The sequence below is a fragment of the Boleophthalmus pectinirostris genome, unplaced genomic scaffold, assembly GCF_026225935.1.
Source record: "Boleophthalmus pectinirostris isolate CB_2022bp ecotype Guang Dong unplaced genomic scaffold, ASM2622593v1 HiC_scaffold_14, whole genome shotgun sequence".
Lineage (NCBI taxonomy): Eukaryota > Metazoa > Chordata > Actinopteri > Gobiiformes > Gobiidae > Boleophthalmus > Boleophthalmus pectinirostris.
The window spans coordinates 149,278-169,277 of record NW_026571047.1 but is presented as its reverse complement, the minus strand read 5'-3'; the positions used below and the strand labels follow the sequence as shown (position 1 = coordinate 169,277).

Here is a 20,000-nt window from a genome sequence, read left to right as displayed (position 1 = left end):
TTTCTTCAGATGTTATGATCAAATCCTAAATGCCGCTGTTTGTAATTTTGCTGTACAGTTTCTTTTTCTTTTTAACAAGTCTTAAATTTAGCAACAACAAAAAAAAAATTGGTTACAACTTTTATGTTCAAGTGCTTAAGTTAATAATCCCTGCACAATTTTCCAAGTACAAATTTGCATTATTGAGAGAGCTGTTTTGAATTTTGAATCGGTTTAATTTAATCTTGCCTATAACTTTGTACATGGGCATGATTTGGGCATTGCGGTCTTTTGTGTAAAATGAACCAAAACAAGTTGTTTGTGTCTGTGTAAAGTTAGAAAAAATTTGACAATTATAAACTAAACTTTGGAAAAAAGCATTGTACGGTTGACCTATGAGGGGCACTGCAGTCAAGCCTGACAGTTTAATGGAAACTTGAATCATTGATGATTAAAGTTAAATGAAGTGAACTAATTTGTCATAATAAAAAAGTAATGCATTGTTATTGTGTCCCATTTTTGTGTTTTTTCCATTGAAGTCTTTAACATGCACCTCTCAGTAAAACTGTTGCCAATACATTACTAGTATATTACCATCAAATAGTTTATTTCACACAGCAAAGGCAAAGAGAGCTGTCATCTGTTCAAAAAACCTCAGTGCTTTATCTGAGGTTGAGGTCAATAAAACAAATGTTTTTAGTAATTAGTCAGCTAATACTAATATTTTATTACAGTGTAGTACAGTATAGGCTAGCATATACTTGGCCCTTTCATATCTTAAGTTGGTCATGCTGATCTTGTTGATAATGTAATAAATAAATATTGGTAAAAAAATAAATGAATAATTAGGCTACTCATTAAAATTATAAAAATTGAATGGCCTAAATGAAGTGAACATCTTTAAGAGTTGCAGTTAAGCTCGCAAGTCCATAATGCTTACTGCTCAGAGTATAGTTTATTTACTGATACTGACATCAGTAGAAGCACACATAAATACACAATATATGCACATACCATGAGATTAAATGCTGGAATACAAAGAACAACTGGTCAACAGGAGCTGTAGTGCTGTTTGATTTCACTTACCACACATTATCATTAGGTCTGATACAACTTTAAAGGTGCACTATTTACCACTTGCTTGTTTTCATGGAGATGTGATAGATTTGTCTGGAATGTTCCGCAGTGTGCCTAAGGAACATTAAAAACAAGCAAGAGACGCCACCAGGCCAAGTCTGCACTTGATCGCTTCAGTCCTGTGGTTTTGCATTGCTGTAATATGAACTGCTGGTAAAAATAATAATAAAAACATTAAAGCCGCGCGCGGCGATGGTGGCCCTCGCCCCGGGCACGCACCGCCCCCCCTGGCGAACGCCGGGACTCGCGACCGCCGGGACTCGCGACCGCCCCGACACACCGCTCTCTCTTCCCGACAGCTCCCGAGGCCAACAGCTTGTCCACCAGAAAAATGACATAGTGTACCTTTAAAATAGGATAAAGTGATATGATTCTAGAGCCAAACCGTAGACACTAAGCCACAGGTCACGTGACTTTAATGGTCAAGAGCACTGTCACACTAAGACTAAGTGCATGAAAACACATCCTCCACCAGAAAAGTTACATAGTGTGCCTTTAAATTTCTCAGAAGTGAAATTATTCTAGAGGCCAAAGTGTAAAAACTAGGGCATAGGTCTTACTGACTTTTATGATGAGGAGTACGTCAGTGAATGTTTTGGCAAAAGTTTTACAAATGAATGTAAAACTAATTTTATGTCACACAATAATAAATTGTGTGCATTCATATAGGTGGCGCTGTATCCCTGATAACTGTATTTGACATATCAATGGAATAAGGGTCATGCAGTGTATAACTGATAGAAATGTCATCACAATTCGGACAAAAACATGTGCATATAATAATTTTTAACAATATTTTTGGGGGGATGTGCCCCTGCTGGCCAACCGTGAAAAATACACCATGACTGTAATAGACATTTTTGCTTATAATCATGCAAAGAATTTATTCCCCGACTTTGGTCCAAGTCCGATAATGTTAACATTTCATGTCTAAAGAGGCGTTGACACCAAAGCGTCAAAAAACGCCTTGACGCCTCTATTTGGACGCGTTTGCATTTGAGTGTAGACGCCCCCGACGCGCGTCTTTGACGCCGTGAACAAACGGGACAAAAATACTTGACGCGCGTCCGTTGCCCTGGAAACAAAAGCCCGGTCCCGGTCTTTTTCCCAAAACAATATCAGACCAGACTGAGAGAGTGTTTTTATGACATAAAACATCAGCGGAGGAGATCGGGTCGACGACTGGGGCGTATATATATTTATACTCCGCTAATGACACTGAATCAGTCCCGGTCTAGTCCTGGTTTGGTCCCGGTCTAGTTCTTGTTTAGTCCCAGTCGAGTCCTGGTTTAGTCCTGGTCCGGTCCTGGTGTAGTCCTTGCGATCGGCTCGGTGATTGTGGCGTATATATTTATGCTCCGCTCATGTTGGTGGTTCTGGTTCTGGTTCTCGGGTCTTGCTTCCTGATAATAACGTCGCTGCGTCACTGGATACTCGTCCCTGATTGGTTGACGCGGCGCGTCTGACGTGAAAAGTTCAGCATTTTCAACTTCTTGACGCTGACGCTTTGGACGCGCGTCTTGGCCGCTGACGCCAAAACGCTCAAGAAGCGCCGCGTCGACGCCAGATTCGCGCCGCGCTGACGCCGAAAACGCGCTGCAAAAACGCAGGACGCTCTAGTCGCGCGTCCACATAGACTTTACATAGAAAGTGGACGCTTTGACGCTTTTGGTCTGAACGGGCCTTAAGGTAGGGGGCGCTATACTGTTCACTTTTCATATGTTTTATAGTTTATTATATTCAGACCAATATCCCGCATTAGTGATTCAAATTTCAGCACAATCGAACTAAGCATGTCCCTGTAATCATTTTTTTTTAACTATTTTTAGTAGGAGTCTTTGCGCCCCTGCTGGCCAACCATGAAAAATGCATCATGTCCATAATGGACTTTTTGCTTGTAATCATGCATAGAATTAATCCCCGAATTTGGTCCAAATCCGATAATGTTGACATTTCATGTGTATGGTAGAGGGCGCTATAGAGTTCTCTTTTCATATGTTTTATAGTGTATTATATTCAGGCCGTGATCATGCATTTTTATTCAAATTTCAGCACGATCGGACTAAGCCTGTGGTGTAATCATTTTTTAATTATTTTTTTGGGGAGTCTTTGCGCCCCTACTGGCCAACCATGAAAAATGCACCATGTCCGTAATAGACTTTTTTGCTTGTAATCATATACAGAATTTAATTCCCGAATTTGGTACAAATCCAATAATGCTTACGTTTCATGTCTATGGTAGGGGCGCTATAGAGTTCATTTTTCATATGTTTTATAGTGTATTATATTCAGGCCGGGATCATGCATTAGTGATTTCAAATTTCAGCACGATCGGACAAAAACCTGTTTGTGTAATAAATTTTTAACTTTTTTTTGGGGAGTCTTTGCACCCCTGGTGGCCAACTGTGAAAAATACCCCATGTCCGTAATGCACTTTTTTGCTTGTCATCAGCATAGAATTTAATTTCCGAATTTGGTAAAAATCCGATAATGTTGACGTTTCACGTCTATGCTAGGGGGCGCTATAGAGTTCACTTTTATTAGATTTCATATTTCATTACATTCAGGCCTGGGTCACGCAATTGTGATTTGAATTTGAGTTCTCTATGACAATGCCTGTGGCCGTGACAGGCCTTCGAAAAAACAGGAAACGAAGGCGTTATTCGCCGGCGTGCTACGGGCGAACCGTACGGAGTATCTCAAAAAAAGTTGAAAATTTCTGTGAGTTCATGTCTCTAGATGTGACATGTCAAATCTGAGCTCATTTGGACGAAACCCCGGGGACTTGAATCTTTTTGTAGACCCCCAAGTCGAAACGGCGCCGAATTTTTGATCCAATATGGCCGACTTCCTGTTCGTCATACGGGTGCACAATGATTAGCTTTTTTGTTTGTCTCCATGAGTTCTATCACTGTTCCGAATTTCGTGACCCTACTCCAAAATATGCGTCTGAGCCTCTCAGTCATCTCAAAATTTTGAAATTTCAAGGGGGCGCTGTTGAGTGGGGGGGCTTTGGGCATTGTCGCGATGCCCGTTTTATCGAAGTTTTCGCCGGACCGGTCGATCTGGACCCCGGTTTGGGGACTTTTCGTCGATGTTCAGGGGGTCAAAAATGCGATTGTTTGGTCAGAAAAGGGAATAAAAAAAAAAAATAAAAAAAGAAACCGACGAAGAACAATACCCCTCGCCGTTAGGGGCAAGGGCCAATTAAAGCCGCGCACGGCGATGGTGGCCCTCGCCCTGGCGCGCACCGCCCCCCCACGCGACCTCCGGGGACTCGCGACCGCCCCGGCACGCCACTCTCTCTTCCCGACATCCGCCCAGGGCGACAGCTCGTCCATTAGACACATTACATAATGCACCTTTAAATATTTTCAGGAGTCATTGCGCCCCTGCTGGCCAACAGTGGAAAATGCACCATGTCCAAAATAGACTTTCTGACTTGTAATCATGCATAGAATTTAATTCCCGAATTTGGTACAAATCCAATAATGTTGACATGTCATGTCTGTGGTAGGGGGCGCTATAGTGTTCACTTTTCATATGTTTTATAGTGTATTATATTCAGGCTGGGATCAGGCATTAGTGATTCAAATTTCAGCACGATCGGACAAAACCTGTTTCTGTAATAACATTTTTACTGTTTATTTGGGGAGTTGTTGCGCCCCTACTGGCCACCGTGAAAAATGCATCATGTCCATAATAGAATTTTTTGCTTGTCATCATGCATAGAATTTAATCCCTGAATTTGGTACTAATCCGATAATGTTGACGTTTCATGTCTATGCTAGGGGGCGCTATAGAGTTCACTTTTCATATGTTTTATAGAGTATTATATTCAGGCTGTGATGACGCATTAGTGATTCAAATTTCAGCACAATCGGACAAAGCCTGTCTGTGTAATTATTTTTTAACAATTTTTTGGGGGGAGTCTTTGCGCCCCTGCTGGCCAATGGTGGAAAATGCATCATGTCCGTAATAGACTTTTTTGCTTGTAATCATACATAGAATTTATGTCCCGAATTTGGTACTAATCCGATAATGTTGACGTTTCATGTCTATGCTAGGGGGCGCTATAGAGTTCACTTTTATTAAATTTCATATTTCATCACATTCAGGCCTGGATCACGCAATTGTGATTTGAATTTGAGCTCTGTAGGCCAATGGCTGTGGCCGTGACAGGTCACCGAAGAAACAGGACATGAAGGCGTTTTTCGCCGGCGTGCCACGGGAGTATCAATAAAAAAATTGATGATTTTTATGAGTTTATGTCTGTAGATGTGACATGTCAAATTTGAGCTCATTTGGACCAAACCCCGAGGACTTGAATCTTTTTGTAGACACCCAAGTCAAAACGGCGGCGAATGTTTGATCCAATATGGCCGACTTCCTGTTCGTCGTAGGGGTGCACAATGATTGACTTTTTTGTTTGTCTCCATGAGACCAATAATAGAGCGGAAGAAACCGGCGAAGAACAATAGCCCTTGCCAGTTACTTCGTTACTGGCTCGGGCCAACCAGGCTGTGTCCAACAGGTCTGTTACCTCTATGGGGAATGGAATTATGTCAACTAATTTTAAACCTAAAAGGAGTTTTTCACCTACTGTATCTAATCCGACACTACTTACCTTTACTAGAAAAATCGATAATGAAGTTAATAAATTACTCCATTCCTTCCTTAGAACAATCTATCTTACAAGGAGCGCAAAGTCCTAAATGAACTTTCTGAGAATACAGATATAATTAAAGCTGCAAGCAGCGTCGAACGGCCCTCGCCCACCGCGCCCGCGAACGCCGTGCCCGCAAATACTGTGCCCCGCCAACACCATACCGTAAACGCCGTGTCCACAAACTCTGTGCCTGCAAATGGCAAAATGACATAGTGCGCCTTTAGATGTTCTTTGCACCCCCTACTGGCCAACCTTGAAAAATTCCCATGTCAGCAATATATGTTTTTTCTTCTAGTCATTAATAGAATTTAATTCCCAAATTTGGTGCAGATCCGACAATGTTGATGTTTCATGTCTATGCTAGGGGGCGCTATAGTGTTTTTTCATATGTTTTATAGTGTATTATATTCAGACTGAGATCACACATTAGTGATTCAAATTTCAACACGATCGGACTAAGTCTGTGGGAACAGGAGCAAATAATGTCACCTTGAAATTCGCCAAAACTTTGACCAAATTTTGCAGCTTCGCCACACGTAAACCGTGACAGTTATCAAAAAAAATCTGCTAACTTTAGATGTTCCACTTCTCTAGATGATGTACAGTGATTTTCAGTCCTGTGGGTGAAGCACCTTCAGAGGAGTTCGTTTAAACGCAATGTGAACGAAAATGCGGACTGAAACTTCAATCCAAGATGGCCGCCTTCTGGTTTGTCAGGGGACGTGGCCATAATACAATTTTTTGTTTGGCTTGACATGACAAATATATGTAGCGAATTTCATGGCTCTATGACAAAGTTGACCGGGACGTATCCCATAGGAGCCAAATTTTTGAGTCTTTGCACCCCTGCTGGCCAACAGTGAAAATGGTATCATGTCCATAATATAATTTTTTGCTCGTAATCATGCATAGAATTTAATTCCCAAATTTGGTGCAGATCTGACTATGTTGACGTTTCATGTCTATGGTAGGGGGCGCTATAGTGTTCACTTTTCATATGGTTTATAGTGTATTATATTCAGACTGAGATCACACATTAGTGATTTAAATTTCAGCACAATCGGACTAAGTCTGTGTGAACAGGAACAAATAATGTCACCTTGAAATTAGGCGAAATTTTTACCAAAATTTGCTGCTTCGCCGCACGAAAACCGTGACAGTTATCAAAAAAAATCAGCTAATTTTAGATGTTCCACTTGTCTAGATGATGTACGGTGATTTTCAGCCCTGTGGGTGAAGCGCCTTCAGAGGAGTTTGTTCAAACGCAATGACAGCGAAAACACGGACTCAAACTTCAATCCAAGATGGCCGCCTTCTGGTTTGTCAGGGGGCGTGGCCATTATAATATTTTTTGTTTGTCTTCACATGACAAATGTGTGTACCGAATTTCGTGGCTCTACAACAAAGTTGACCGGGACATCTCCCATAGACCCCAAATTCTTGAATTTTCCAGGTGGCGCTGTGTCGCCATTTTTTTATGCCCGTGCACGAAACGTATATTTTATCGAATTTTTCGCCACTTCTGAATTTTGGGCAAAGTTTGGTGAGTTTTTGAACGTGTTTTAGGGGTCAAATTAGGGTTTAAAGTGCATAATAATAATAATAAAAAAAAAATAAATAATTCGAGCAAAAAAACAATATATCCGAAAACTTTAGAACAACATATTATACGTTTTTTGAAAGCTCTCGACCTTCCCCACGTCACCGTGGGGTCATTGGTGAGTGACGGGCACTGACGCGCTCGTCATTCGCCATCTCGTCGAGGTCACCCATCGCCTTCCATTGACTTCCATTCATTTTAGCAGTAGTAAATATGAGCCAGGCCTTGGGCGTGGGTTACTGGGATACTGCTGTTCGTGCCGGGGGCGACCGTGGACATAGTTGCATGTCGTCTTGTCGCATTCGGACATGCGCACGTCCCTTCCCATTTGCTCCGCTGAGCGGAAGCAATAGGCCCTACGCCCTGTCGGGGCTCGGGCCTAATTATTCGTCTAGCAAATAAGGGTGGCACTGTGGTAACTTTATCTAAAGACAAATATGTACAGGAGGCTCATTGACAGCTCAACATGAGACATTATGAAAGACTCTTTACCAATCCATTGTCATTTATGAAAAAACAATTTGACATATGCTTAAAGGAAGCACTGGATATGAGAATTATTAATGACAATGAATTTGTTTTTTTAACAGTTGAACACCTGGTTCTGGCAGCCTTCTATGTGTTGCCTAAGGTTCACAGGGAACCCAAGACAATTGGTCTATACTTCTAAGGAACCCTGTATTTAGCAAAGTTTTTCCTGAACATCCTTTATTTTCTTTTACACATGCTCCAAATCTCCGAGACAGATTAATGAACTCTTATCTTCCTCCAGAAAATAAAAGCACATGGCTACAAAAACCTATGGGCTCATTTAAGTGTTTGAACTGTCCTCATTGTCCAAATGTCCTTCAAATTAAAACATCCATGGTTGTACACAATAGTAGATAATTCACACACAATTATTTCATTAATTGTAATACTACTCACTTTATATATCATCTGTCTTGCCCTTGTCCAGACATTTTTTCTATATTGGCCACACTAAAAGGTGCATGAAAGATCACTTAGCCAAGCATAAATATGCTCTTAGGGTTAAGAACCAGAACTACCCAATGGCTCACCATTTTTGTGAAAATCATAATAGCAATGACACTCTGCCTTGCACTGAAGGTATTGAACATGTGAAACAACTGGCAAGAGGTGGAGATAGACTTCAGAAATTAAATCAAAGAGAAGCTTTCTGGATTCAGTCATTTCTGGAGCATGTGAACATCTGGGTCTGAATGAGGACATTGATCTGTCTTGTTTTTCATAAATTCTATGTGTATGACCATTTTTGTTTTATATTTTTCACATATACTCATATTTTTACCTCCGCCAAGGAGGTTATGTTTTTGCCGGCGTTTGTCTGTTTGTTTGTTTGTCTGTTAGCAACATAACTCAAAAAGTTATGGACCGATTTTGATGAAATTTTCAGGATTTGTAGGAAATGTGAAAAGGAAGAACTGATTTCATTTTGGGGGTGATCTGGAAGAAATCCTGGATTCTGGATCACTTTGAAATTTTAGTTAACATTGTGGTAAATGGGGCCAAATATTTTGTTTCTCAATATCTCGATTAATTATTGACCAAACCCCATGAAATTTGACTCAGGGATGGACAATCGGATCCTCTTTCATATTCCAAATTGAAAGATATGAGACAAATATTTATGGAAAACACAATTAATATGAGGGGGACTGTAGTCCTTGTCGGAGGTCTGCGCTCTCTGAGTGCTTTTCTAGTTTTCATTATATTATTATTATTATTTTTTTAAACAATAGGGTATGCACATCTATGCACGTGTGTGTGTGTATATATATATATATATATATATATATATATATATATATATATATATATATATATATATATATATATACATACACAATAGCAGATGTTGAGGACAGTTACAAGTACCTTGGTATCCCACAAGCAAATGGCTCCTCGAAGAGGCAACAAGGAAAGTGGCTACGGCCAAATACCTGCAAAGAGTGAGACAAGTCCTAAGAAGCAGCTCAATGGCAAGAACAAGGCGCAGACAATCAACAGCTACGCCCTGCCAGTGATCAGATACCCTGCAGGAATCGTAAGCTGGCCAAAGGAGGAGATACAGACCACAGATGTTAAGACACGAAAGCTCCTGACCATGCATGGAGGGTTCCATCCCAAATCCAGCACCCTGAGACTGTACACAAGCCGGAAGGAAGGAGGCCGAGGACTAGTGAGTGTGGGAACCACTGTCCAGGATGAAACATCCAAGCTCCTTGAGAACATCAAGGACAAGGCTCCGACAGATGAGGTGCTCAGAGAATGTCTCAGACAGTGGAGTCCAGAGGAAGAGGTGCTGGAGGAACGATCATGACAGGACAAGCCCCTACATGGAACATACCACCGGAACATAACTGAAGTGGCTGATATCAAGAAATCCTACCAATGGCTTGAGAGGGCTGGTCTGAAGGACAGCACAGAGGCTCATCCTGGCTGCTCAGGAACAGGCCCTGGGCACTCGAGCAATAGAGGTCTAGATCTACCACACCAGACAAGACCCACGGTGTAGACTGTGCAAAGAGGCTCCTGAGACAGTCCAGCACAGAACTGCAGGTGTAAGATGCTGCAGGGAAAGCATACATGGAGCGACATAACCAAGTGGCGGGCATAGTGTACAGAAACATCTGTGCAGAGTACGGGCTGGAGACCCCAGGATCAAGGTGGGAAACACCTCCAAAGGTTGTGGAGAACGACCGAGCCAAGATCCTGTGGGACTTCCAGATACAGACTGACAGGATGGTGATGGACCAACCAGACATAGTGGTGGTGGAGAAGAAACAGTGCAGAGCCATGGTGGTGGACATCGCAATACTAAGTGATGGTAATATCAGGAAAAAGGAACACGAGAAACTAGAGAAATACCAGGGGCTCAAGGAGGAGCTGGAGACAGCCTGGAAAGTAAAGGCATCAGTGGTGCCTGTGGTGATCGGAGCACTCGGGGCTGTAACCCCCAAAGTGTAAGAGGCTACGACAGATACTGGGAAAAACAATGGACACCTCAGTCCAGAAAAGTGCAGTACTGGGAACAGCAAAGATACTGCGCAGAACTCTCAAGCTCCCAGGCCTCTGGTAGAGGACCCGAGCTGAATGAGGGTGAGAGAGACCTACCACCGTGGAAGGTGAGAAACACATTTTTTTTTTTTTTTTTGTGTGTGTGTAATAACATAGTTTCAAATTTCTTGTAAAATAGGATCTTTAAATCTAGTAAAATAAGAAGTATGTTAGCAGACATAAGTTATTTTAGGTTTTAACACACTTAATTTTATGTATTTACTTATATCTATTATTTATTTCTTTATTTTACTTTTATGTTCACCACTCGGCTTTATTTTGAAGTAACACTGGAAGTTATTGCGTCGCCCTGCCTGATCCGTAGCCTCACATCCGGTCCCACACTTTGGTGACCCGACTGTCCCAAGTCGAACCGTGGCGTGTCTCCGTCATGTAAGCACAGGTAACCGGCTTCTTCTTCACTTCACCCGGGTGAGGCTCTGCTCCCTCCCCGCCTCCATCGCGACAGACATGTCGGTCGATCCCCTTTTTACCTTCGGCGTGATCGCTGACATCCAGTACGCCGATCTGGACGACGGCTTTAACTTCGCCCGCACACGGAAGCGCTATTACCGCAATAGCCTGCAACTGCTCCGGAATGCCCGGGAGCATTGGTCCGGAGCAGCGGTTCAGCCTGAGTTTGTGCTCCAGCTGGGGGACATCATCGACGGATTCAACGCTCAGCACCACGCTTCCCGCAGCGCTCTGGACACGGTGCTGAGAGAGTTCGGCTCCAGCCCCGTGGAGGTGCACCATGTGTGGGGCAACCACGAGTTCTATAACTTTACCAGAGGAGAACTGTTGTGCTCTGAGCTGAACAGGTGAGGGGCTCTTTGGACCATGTGTGTTTAGAAAGGGAAAAGCTAGAATGGAAAAAATAACTAGAGAGGAGTCGCATGGATATGGAGAGGCATTACCTTGACTTTAAAATGAGTTGTATGTAATATATATATATTATTATTTATCCAATACCTGATCGGAACATAACGTCCGAGTCACGTGATCGGCGCTGATTTTGTTGTCCGAGCAGGACAACCCTACTTTTGGCTGGATCTTTCAGTTTTGTTGTTTGTCTGATTTAATAAACACCTTTAAAGCCAAGGGGATGTCTTCTCCATTGATTTCCATGTTATGCTGGATGGAGCTGTTTTTTTCCTTGTAGCTGCTCAAATGTTTCTGTGTGTGGTGGAGAGTTGCATTGCAGGTTGAGGTTCTCACAGAAGTTACATGCTGTGACAATATTTTAGGTGTATTTTAGGTTGCTTGTTTTTGAGTCATTCCTCTTTATCTGAGTTCTCCATCTCCCCTTGAGCTGACCAAATGCATGCTCAACATAGATGCATGGTGCTTAGGTGCTCGTTGAAGCAACACTGAGATGGTGTTGCAGAAATAATCTGTCTGTACCATGGATCTATGGTGTCATTACGCTAAGGAAACAAGAGGATTCAGTTATTTTAATAGATCCATGGTGAGAGATGGAAGCCTTTAGACATTCAATCTCTATGGTAGAGAGAGCGAGAGAGACGTGGAAAGCAAACAAGCATGCAAATAGAAATTATTATTGCCAGAAAAGTTATTGTGCGGTTCATTGATTTAATGATTATCACTTAGTGCACCTTTATGTTTGAGAAAGTGCCATGTAGGGGCTGAGGAAACAAACAGGGCTGTAATGACATCTGAAATGGGAAAAGCTAAAAGTAAAAGAGAAACATAAAAATATTTATATATATTGTTTTTATTTATATAATATATCTCATTGGTCAATCATCCGGTGATTCACTACTTGTGTGATGCGCTGCTCGTCTTGGCAACCACGGCAATGAGGAAAACAGACAGCAAAGCATGGCATGACCCCATCTGAAGTTAAACTTCTCATAAATGCATGACACACAGTCATGAAACTTTTTTACAAAGCTCCAGCAGTAGAGGTTTGACATTGATGGTGTAATTTACAATTTTGCCATTTTAAACTCCATTTGTACAATAAACTAAACAGAACCAAATTATCTTCAGGTGCAACAATCAGCAACCTTAAGCTACACATTCATGATCATTCCAATGGAGGGGCTTTCCCACATCCAACAAGAATGGCCACTTTCTAGAGAAAAGTAGTTTGATAATACAATACAATCAAAACACTTGAGGAGGGACCTTTATGACAGCCCGTTAGTCATCTTTAGCCTTGTATTGCTTCCTGATGATTTGATTTATTGTTGTGCGCAATTTAAGAAATGTGTGGCTTTACTTTTGGAGAATTTGATGAGTTGGGTGAAGCTGCCCATCTGTTGAAGTTTTCACCTTTGTAAATATGGCTAGTGTTGCTAAGGAAGTCATCTCACCAAAAATGAGACGTCACTCTGGGGAAATCAGTAACATATGTAACGTACAGGGTGGTACAAAGATTGGTGGTTTTCTCTCACACCATCGAGCTACTTGTTCTGTCTCAGGAACAGCCCAAAACATCAGCTCAAACTCACCCTGTCAATATCTGTTTGACACACTGCCTAATGGGCGCAAGCGTGAAATCTCAGCTGGATTCCTGAATAGACAGCATTTTAAAGACATATTCACTTCCATGCAGGACTGTATTGCAATTTAACTTGCAATTACTGTTTAAACAACCTATGTCACATTATTTCCTGATCTTTTCTTATACAGTTTCCTTATCATGAACATACCTAGAGTTGTGTTTTGTTTCATTCACACATGTTTAATGCACAATTTAGGCTGAGTTCTTTTCTCAAACAGAAGACACTCTGTTCCATCTTGTGTGGTAATACGGAAAATACTCCACTGCTTTTAAACTTCCTACACTTTCACTAGAATCATTTGTAATTTCTAGGGCTGAAATGATCAAATCTCAACTAAAACGATACTTCAACTACCGTGTCATAACATCACAAGGCGGAACAGAGTATTTGGAACTTTGAGTAATCCTCTTAGGGGTGTCAAATTATCGCGTTAATTGCGATTAATTAATTACAGTCATATTTAGCGCGTTATGTTTTTTAATCGCGTTAATCTCATTTTTAATCTCTAACTTTACTGTTTATGTATGTGAGTTGCTTTATTATAAAATCTGTTTTTATGTGTTGTTGGGACAACAACACACAAAAAAACACATTTATAAATTGTTTTATTTCGGTTATTCCACTCATTGCTGGAAACCCACACAAAACGCATGCAGTAAGAGCGATGTAAACGTCATGTTAACGTTGGCGCCGTCAGTCACACAATTGGACGAGGTCGAAAGAGCCAGTAGAACAGAGTCAGTAGTGCACAGGTAAAAACGCATTCGTGTCTTGGAAATTATTCTCCCGACGTGAAATATAAAAGAAAATAACAAATATAAAATCGCCTACAACTTAAATGTCACTGGTGAAAACAACCTGCATAGGCTCATGATGTCTGCACTACTGTCCTATAGTGACCTGCCACATGAGGGGACACGCACACAAACACACACAAACACAAACACACACCTTCATCATCGTCATCAACCGGAGAACGCGCGGACCACGTTTCCTTCCGTAGTTACTGCGCGGACGCCGCTGTCCTCCCATGCGCTGCGTACGTTTTCTTGCGTACGCCGCGTAAACTGCGCTTCCTCCTGTGCGCCTCTAAACCAGAACTAACACCAAGACTAAAACCGGGACTAACCCATTCCAGGACTAAACTAGGACTAAACCAGAACTAAAACCAGAACTAAACCAGAACTAAAACCAGAACTTAAACCAGGTCTAAACCAGGTCTAAACCAGGTCTAAACCAGGACTAAAACCAGGACTAAAACCAGGTCTAAACCAGGTCTAAACCAGGACTAAACCAGGACTAACACCTGGACTAACACCTGGACTAACACCTGGACTAACACCTGGACTAACACCTGGACTAACACCTGGACTAAAACCAGGACTAAAACCAGGACTAAACCAGGACTAACACCTGGACTAAAACCAGGACTAACCTATTCCAGGACTAAAGTAGGACTAAAGCAGGTCTAAACCAGGACTAACACCAGGACTAAAACCAGTGATCTCATATATAAAGCATTTCTCTATCAATAATATTTTTAATATGGTTAAGAAAAGACTGGACTTTTTATTGTCTTTAAGTAGACAAAAGTTATTATGTTCATATTTCCTAGTCTTTGCTACTTTACAGCAAACAGTTTCTTATTCATGGAGACTTGGGCTCAACAGCCAATTTGAAGAGAACAAACAAGAACAACATTTGCAGGATGCAGTTGCTACATTCATGTAGTTTTAAAAAGCATGACAATATCAAGTAATCCAAAGTATTCAAATTACGTTACTCACTTTAAGTAATTAAATGGATTAAGTTACAAACTACATTTTGGGATATGTAATCTGTAATCTGTAGGGGAATACATTTTAAAAGTAACCTTCCCAACACTGCAGATTAGTAATAATAATAATAATAATGATGATCCTGTAGAATGTAAGTGACTGCATCTGTTAAAGTTTGTTAAACAATAAATGACTTTATAAAGTCACTTTTTTTGTTCTATATCAGTCTTTTGATCTGCCACAATAATGTAATAATGAATTTAAATGAAAATACCTCAAATTGAAGGCTTTTCTCAGCAATTTTTTGGTGAGATTAAAAAGAGATTAATTAGATTGATTAATTACATATCATAATTAATTAATCTCTCAGTTTTTTTAATCGCATGACAGCACTAAATCCTCTATTATTAGGCTGTCTACATCTTCAAAAACATACCTGGAGTTGTGTTGAGTTCCACTCACACATGTTTGAACAACATTATATCATACATTTTGTGTAATATAGGACCTTTTTAAATCACTTTCCGATCTTTCTGTGCCTCTCTCATAAATGACATGACATGTCATTTATGAGATTATCTTTTGAAACATTTGTTACAATGGAACACTGGCTACATAGTGTAGTATAGGTCACTCTTTTGAGATTGAGATGAAACACTGCAGGTAAAAAAAAACAAAACCAAAAACTTTTAGGTGTCACTTTAAACTCTATAGTAGAGCCTGACCCATATGGATTTTCCTGTGGCCAATATGAAACCGATAAAATGGAAGTTGGAGCTGCCGATAGCCGATATAATCGCCGATATATTTAGTGATGTAAAAATTCACTGTAAATGTTGAATTGTTTAAAAAACTTAGGTTTGGCTCTGGTGGATTTTAAATTGGGTTTATTTAGGCAACATTTATTGTTATTCTGCCTCTTTACATCATATTTACAGACAGTAGGTTGACTTAATGGCATTTTTGCATCACATTCTAGACACTAGTGATGGGTATTCCAGTTCTTTTTAGAGAACCGGCTCTTTTGGCTCGGCTCACTAAAAGCTGCTGGTTCCTTTGGCTCCCAAGTGGCTCTTCAGATTGTTTTGTTGCAAGCAGGACTAAAGCAGGTCTAAAGCAGGACTAAATCAGGACTGAACCAGGTCTAAACCAGGACTGAAAAAGGACTAAACCGGGACTTATTTATTTTATGCTAAACTACAGTCAAATATGCTCGTTTTTTTTTTTTTTTTTTTTTTTTTTTTTTTTTTTTAATCCTACGTACACGCAAATTTCTCAAAGTTTCGTTTTCAGCCGCTGTCAAACTACCACGAGTCTGCACGCGGCGTGAAGAGAAAAAAAGTGAGAGAAAGAGAAAACACGGCTCCCAATAAGGATCAGGCTCCCGTCGTTCCCTTTAAAGAGCCGGTTCTAAGAGTCATTTCGTTCGCGACGGACCCATAACTAGTAAAGAAAGTTGCGCTATTAGCCTTAAGCCGTAAATACGTGCGCGCCGCGATAATTAATTATATGCGCAAATGTCATAATTCACACGTCTATTCACAGCTCATTTACATATCAGTGCAGGTCCAGTAGCAAATATACGGCCAATATAGTCACTCTAGAACAGACCAATAGAAAACAGTCTGTTTATGTGCGGGAGCTACAGCAGCTAACCCATAACAAATGACAAAAACTAGCTTCAGAGTCGACATATTTCCAACACTCACCGCTCACACAGGCTCCTCCTCACATCACAAATCTGCACTAATAAATGTCCTTTTAATTCAGACTCAAACCGATTGTCCGTAAAAAGAAAATAATCTCAGTGTTTGGATCTGTGTCTGCAGGTGTAAACAAAAACACGTGAGTGACACGACTCTGTGGTGTGTTCAGGGACAGTACGGACACACAGACAAATGACTCCGTAGATAAATACTAATGTGGAGCCACATATTAGGACATTTATCTGTCTGTAAATTGAATTAAATGAACAGAATGTAGAGAGTCTAAGCTTTATAACGAGGTATAACATGCCCACGTGAAATATCGGCCCCTATCAGCAAGCATATCGGCAGATAGCCGATATGCCTAAAGTTGCACATATCAGCCGATAATATCGGCCAACCGATATATCGGTCGGGCTCTACTCTATAGTCTACTTTCATAAATTTAAATGAAATATTTACCATCCATTTTACCTGTATTACTTTCGTATAAGAACAATATGTATTTTATTTGTAAAAAAAAACTGCTAAAATTGCACATATTTGGGACACAAATAGAATAGGATAGGATAGCTCCTGGTTTACATTGTTGTGTTAAATTTAGGGATGGGCATTCGGAAGAATTAACGATCGATTATCGATTAATCATTAACGTTTTTATTAAAATGATCATCATTATTATTACTATCTGCACTACTAATCTGCATAAATAAATTCAACTTTACAACATATAAACCGTAACGACTCTAGAGCCACATCAATCCGTTTGACATTATAATGTGTTTAATTCAGTTTTGCGCAACTCTCACAGAAACGAAACTTAAAACCACATCGCTAATTTGCATAAAATAAGCGAAGATAAAACTCCAGCTCTTGTGTCGCTGATGCGGTCAATTTCTGTTGGATTAAAAGACATGACTCAGTGGACTATATGTTAGTGTGACCATATTTGCGTTTGTCAAAACCAGGACACCATACGAGGGGAGGGAGGTGGGGACTCGTCATCGACATTGCGCGACTCTCACCTGGCAAAACTTTTTCCCACTGAACACCGAAACATATGTGCTGCTTTGTACACTGTGCACATGGACTCACTTGTCCCGACCGCAACGGAAAGCGTGGAATTTCTTGTACAAGTCATCGTTAAATACACATTTGTGCTTGAGTACGTTGCGGGCTGACCAACTGTTTGTGTCTGCTCACTCCTTCTGAGTGCAGAGAGCTACATGTAGGGACCTCTGTTTGGTCACGCTACACACAGCAACCTACATTCGGTTTGTCGATTAAAATGAACGTAATCGATGAAATTCTTAATGATCAATTATCGATTAATTGACTAATCATGCCCATCCCTAGTTAAATTGTTAAATTTGTTGACATATTGGCTGTAAAAAAAATTAAAAATCCCTTCCGGAATAAAACAAACAAACAAACAAACCAAAAAAAAGTATTTATCTTTCGAGTCAACTAGAATGTTCATTTGTTTGTTGAGTGAATGAATCAGACAGATCATGCTGGGAGTCTTCTACATGTGTGTCTATAGAGGAATGTTCAGCAGTTACCATAGAGACAGGTTTTATCTGAAACCTCAAGAAAAATACAAAATGGATTTAAACCACACATTTTCAGGAAACTAATCAATATGAGTGTTGATGTTTGATTTTCAACAAAAAGGTGAGAGTGACTAACAGAAACTGAACTGCTGTTTGAGAGGGACATGTTTAACAGCACAATTCAGCTCACCTGGTGTAGTTCCAACTAAATCTGCTCATTCTGGTCAGATTGTGTTAACTTAAAGCTCAGATTAAAGTATAACAAGCCTCTGACAGAGCATGCCTATAGTTAGCATCACCACCCCAGGGATTGTTTATTTTATGTATTTATTTGATTGGGATAAAGCATGTTAATGAACAAACATGGCACAACATGAATGTAAACACACCGGATTGTAGCCTAAGGCTCATTTCCATCCGTTGTCCCAAAGAGCTGGGGTCACTCCACTCATTACACAGTTCCCATTATTTTGCAGTCAAGTTGGTGACACATTCAGTATATGCAAATATGTGTCCATAGGAGATCAATTAAAATCACAGTACAGCTATACATGAGTACATGTTTGGTTTGACCATAACCAATTATTAATTTGATTTTTAAAAGAGCTGTTTGTAGGACACACGCTCATGATTGTTGATGACATCAGATGGAAATTATCAATAACTCTATGGATGATTAAATAAAGTCATTAATTATATTTATGTACAGATTGGATGATTTGTTGTTTCCACATGAAATCTTGCATTGACGATTGAAACTGACCACAAAACTATTTCCCACGTGTCTCCAGTACCCTGCACGTTCGGAGGAGGTTGGGGGTGTCCCGGCCTGGAGGAGACATCTACGCCTACAGCTTCAACCCTTACCCAGGCTTCTGCTTTATCGTGCTGGATGCGTATGACGTGAGCCTGTTGGGGCTGGACCAGGACTCAGAGCAGTACCAGAGAGCCCTTAGTCTGATCCAGAAATACAACTGCAACCAAGACCTCAACCAACCTCCCTCTCCGAGTGAGTTTTCTGTTCTCAGAGCACAACAGTTTAGCATTCTGCAACCCATAGATAAGATCAGTCTGTCTTTATGTTAAAGAATTTGGATAGTTGCCATAGCAATTAACAATTCAGAAAATCTTTTGAATGGTAAATAGCCCTCAAATATCCCCTATAAACTGGAATCTGAAACCCATCAGTTGGGTGCATTCACTTTCGATTCGTTTGATGACATATTTCAGGTAGCGTGCAGAAGCCTATATAAGTAATGGGGATTATTGTTAAAAGAAATCTTTAACATGTTTAACATGACATGATACACAAAGGATTCAGCAATGTGGCATAGTAAGTTTGGTATAAATAATTAAATAAAAGAAACTGTTACTTATTAGCTTGACCTGCAGCTACACGGCTCTTTGTTTTTGGGAGCTGTTACGACAGCTCCCACTGTGCACTGTGTTTTTATAAGTCTTTATTTATATAGCGCTTTTCACAGACATATGTCACAAAGACGCTTTACAGAGCATTTTTTATAGATTCATTATTCTTTTTTCTCCACACCCAGTGATGGTAAGCTATTATTGTAGCCACAGCTGCCCTGGGGCAGACTGACAGAAGCACAGGTGCCATGCCAATCTGCGCCATCGGCCCCTTCAACCACCACAATCACTCACGCACACACCACTTTCATACTAGGCAATGTGGGTGAAGTGTCTTGCCTAAGGACACAACAACAGTTTTTGTGACTGGTGTCCCACTGTGGCACCTGATTTTCCCAGTGGTCTCCCATCCAAGTACTGACCAGGCCCGACCTTGCTTAGCTTCTGAGATCTGACGGGATCAGGCTTTGACAAGCCGGTATGGCTTGTTATAATGTGGAAGTCAGCGACTTTGTTTCTTTTAAGTCATTTTAGATGAATATTGTGATTTAAAATGAGCAATTATAAACCTGAAATACCAACTGTTGAACAGTGGATA

General features: G+C 40.7%; 1 protein-coding gene and 1 pseudogene across 1 annotated transcript; one reads left to right on the top strand and one right to left on the bottom strand.

Annotated features, from left to right (window-relative positions):
• Positions 1–10,812: 10,812 nt before the first annotated feature.
• LOC110154055 (ADP-ribose/CDP-alcohol diphosphatase, manganese-dependent) lies at positions 10,813–20,000 on the top strand. The gene is made up of 2 exons (XM_055150440.1): positions 10,813–11,287; positions 18,826–20,000. Exons 1-2 carry the CDS (start codon positions 10,938–10,940, stop codon positions 19,118–19,120), a joined length of 645 nt encoding a protein of 214 aa, XP_055006415.1. The 5' UTR covers positions 10,813–10,937; the 3' UTR covers positions 19,121–20,000.
• On the bottom strand, positions 19,785–19,887 carry LOC129407966 (5S ribosomal RNA; annotated as a pseudogene).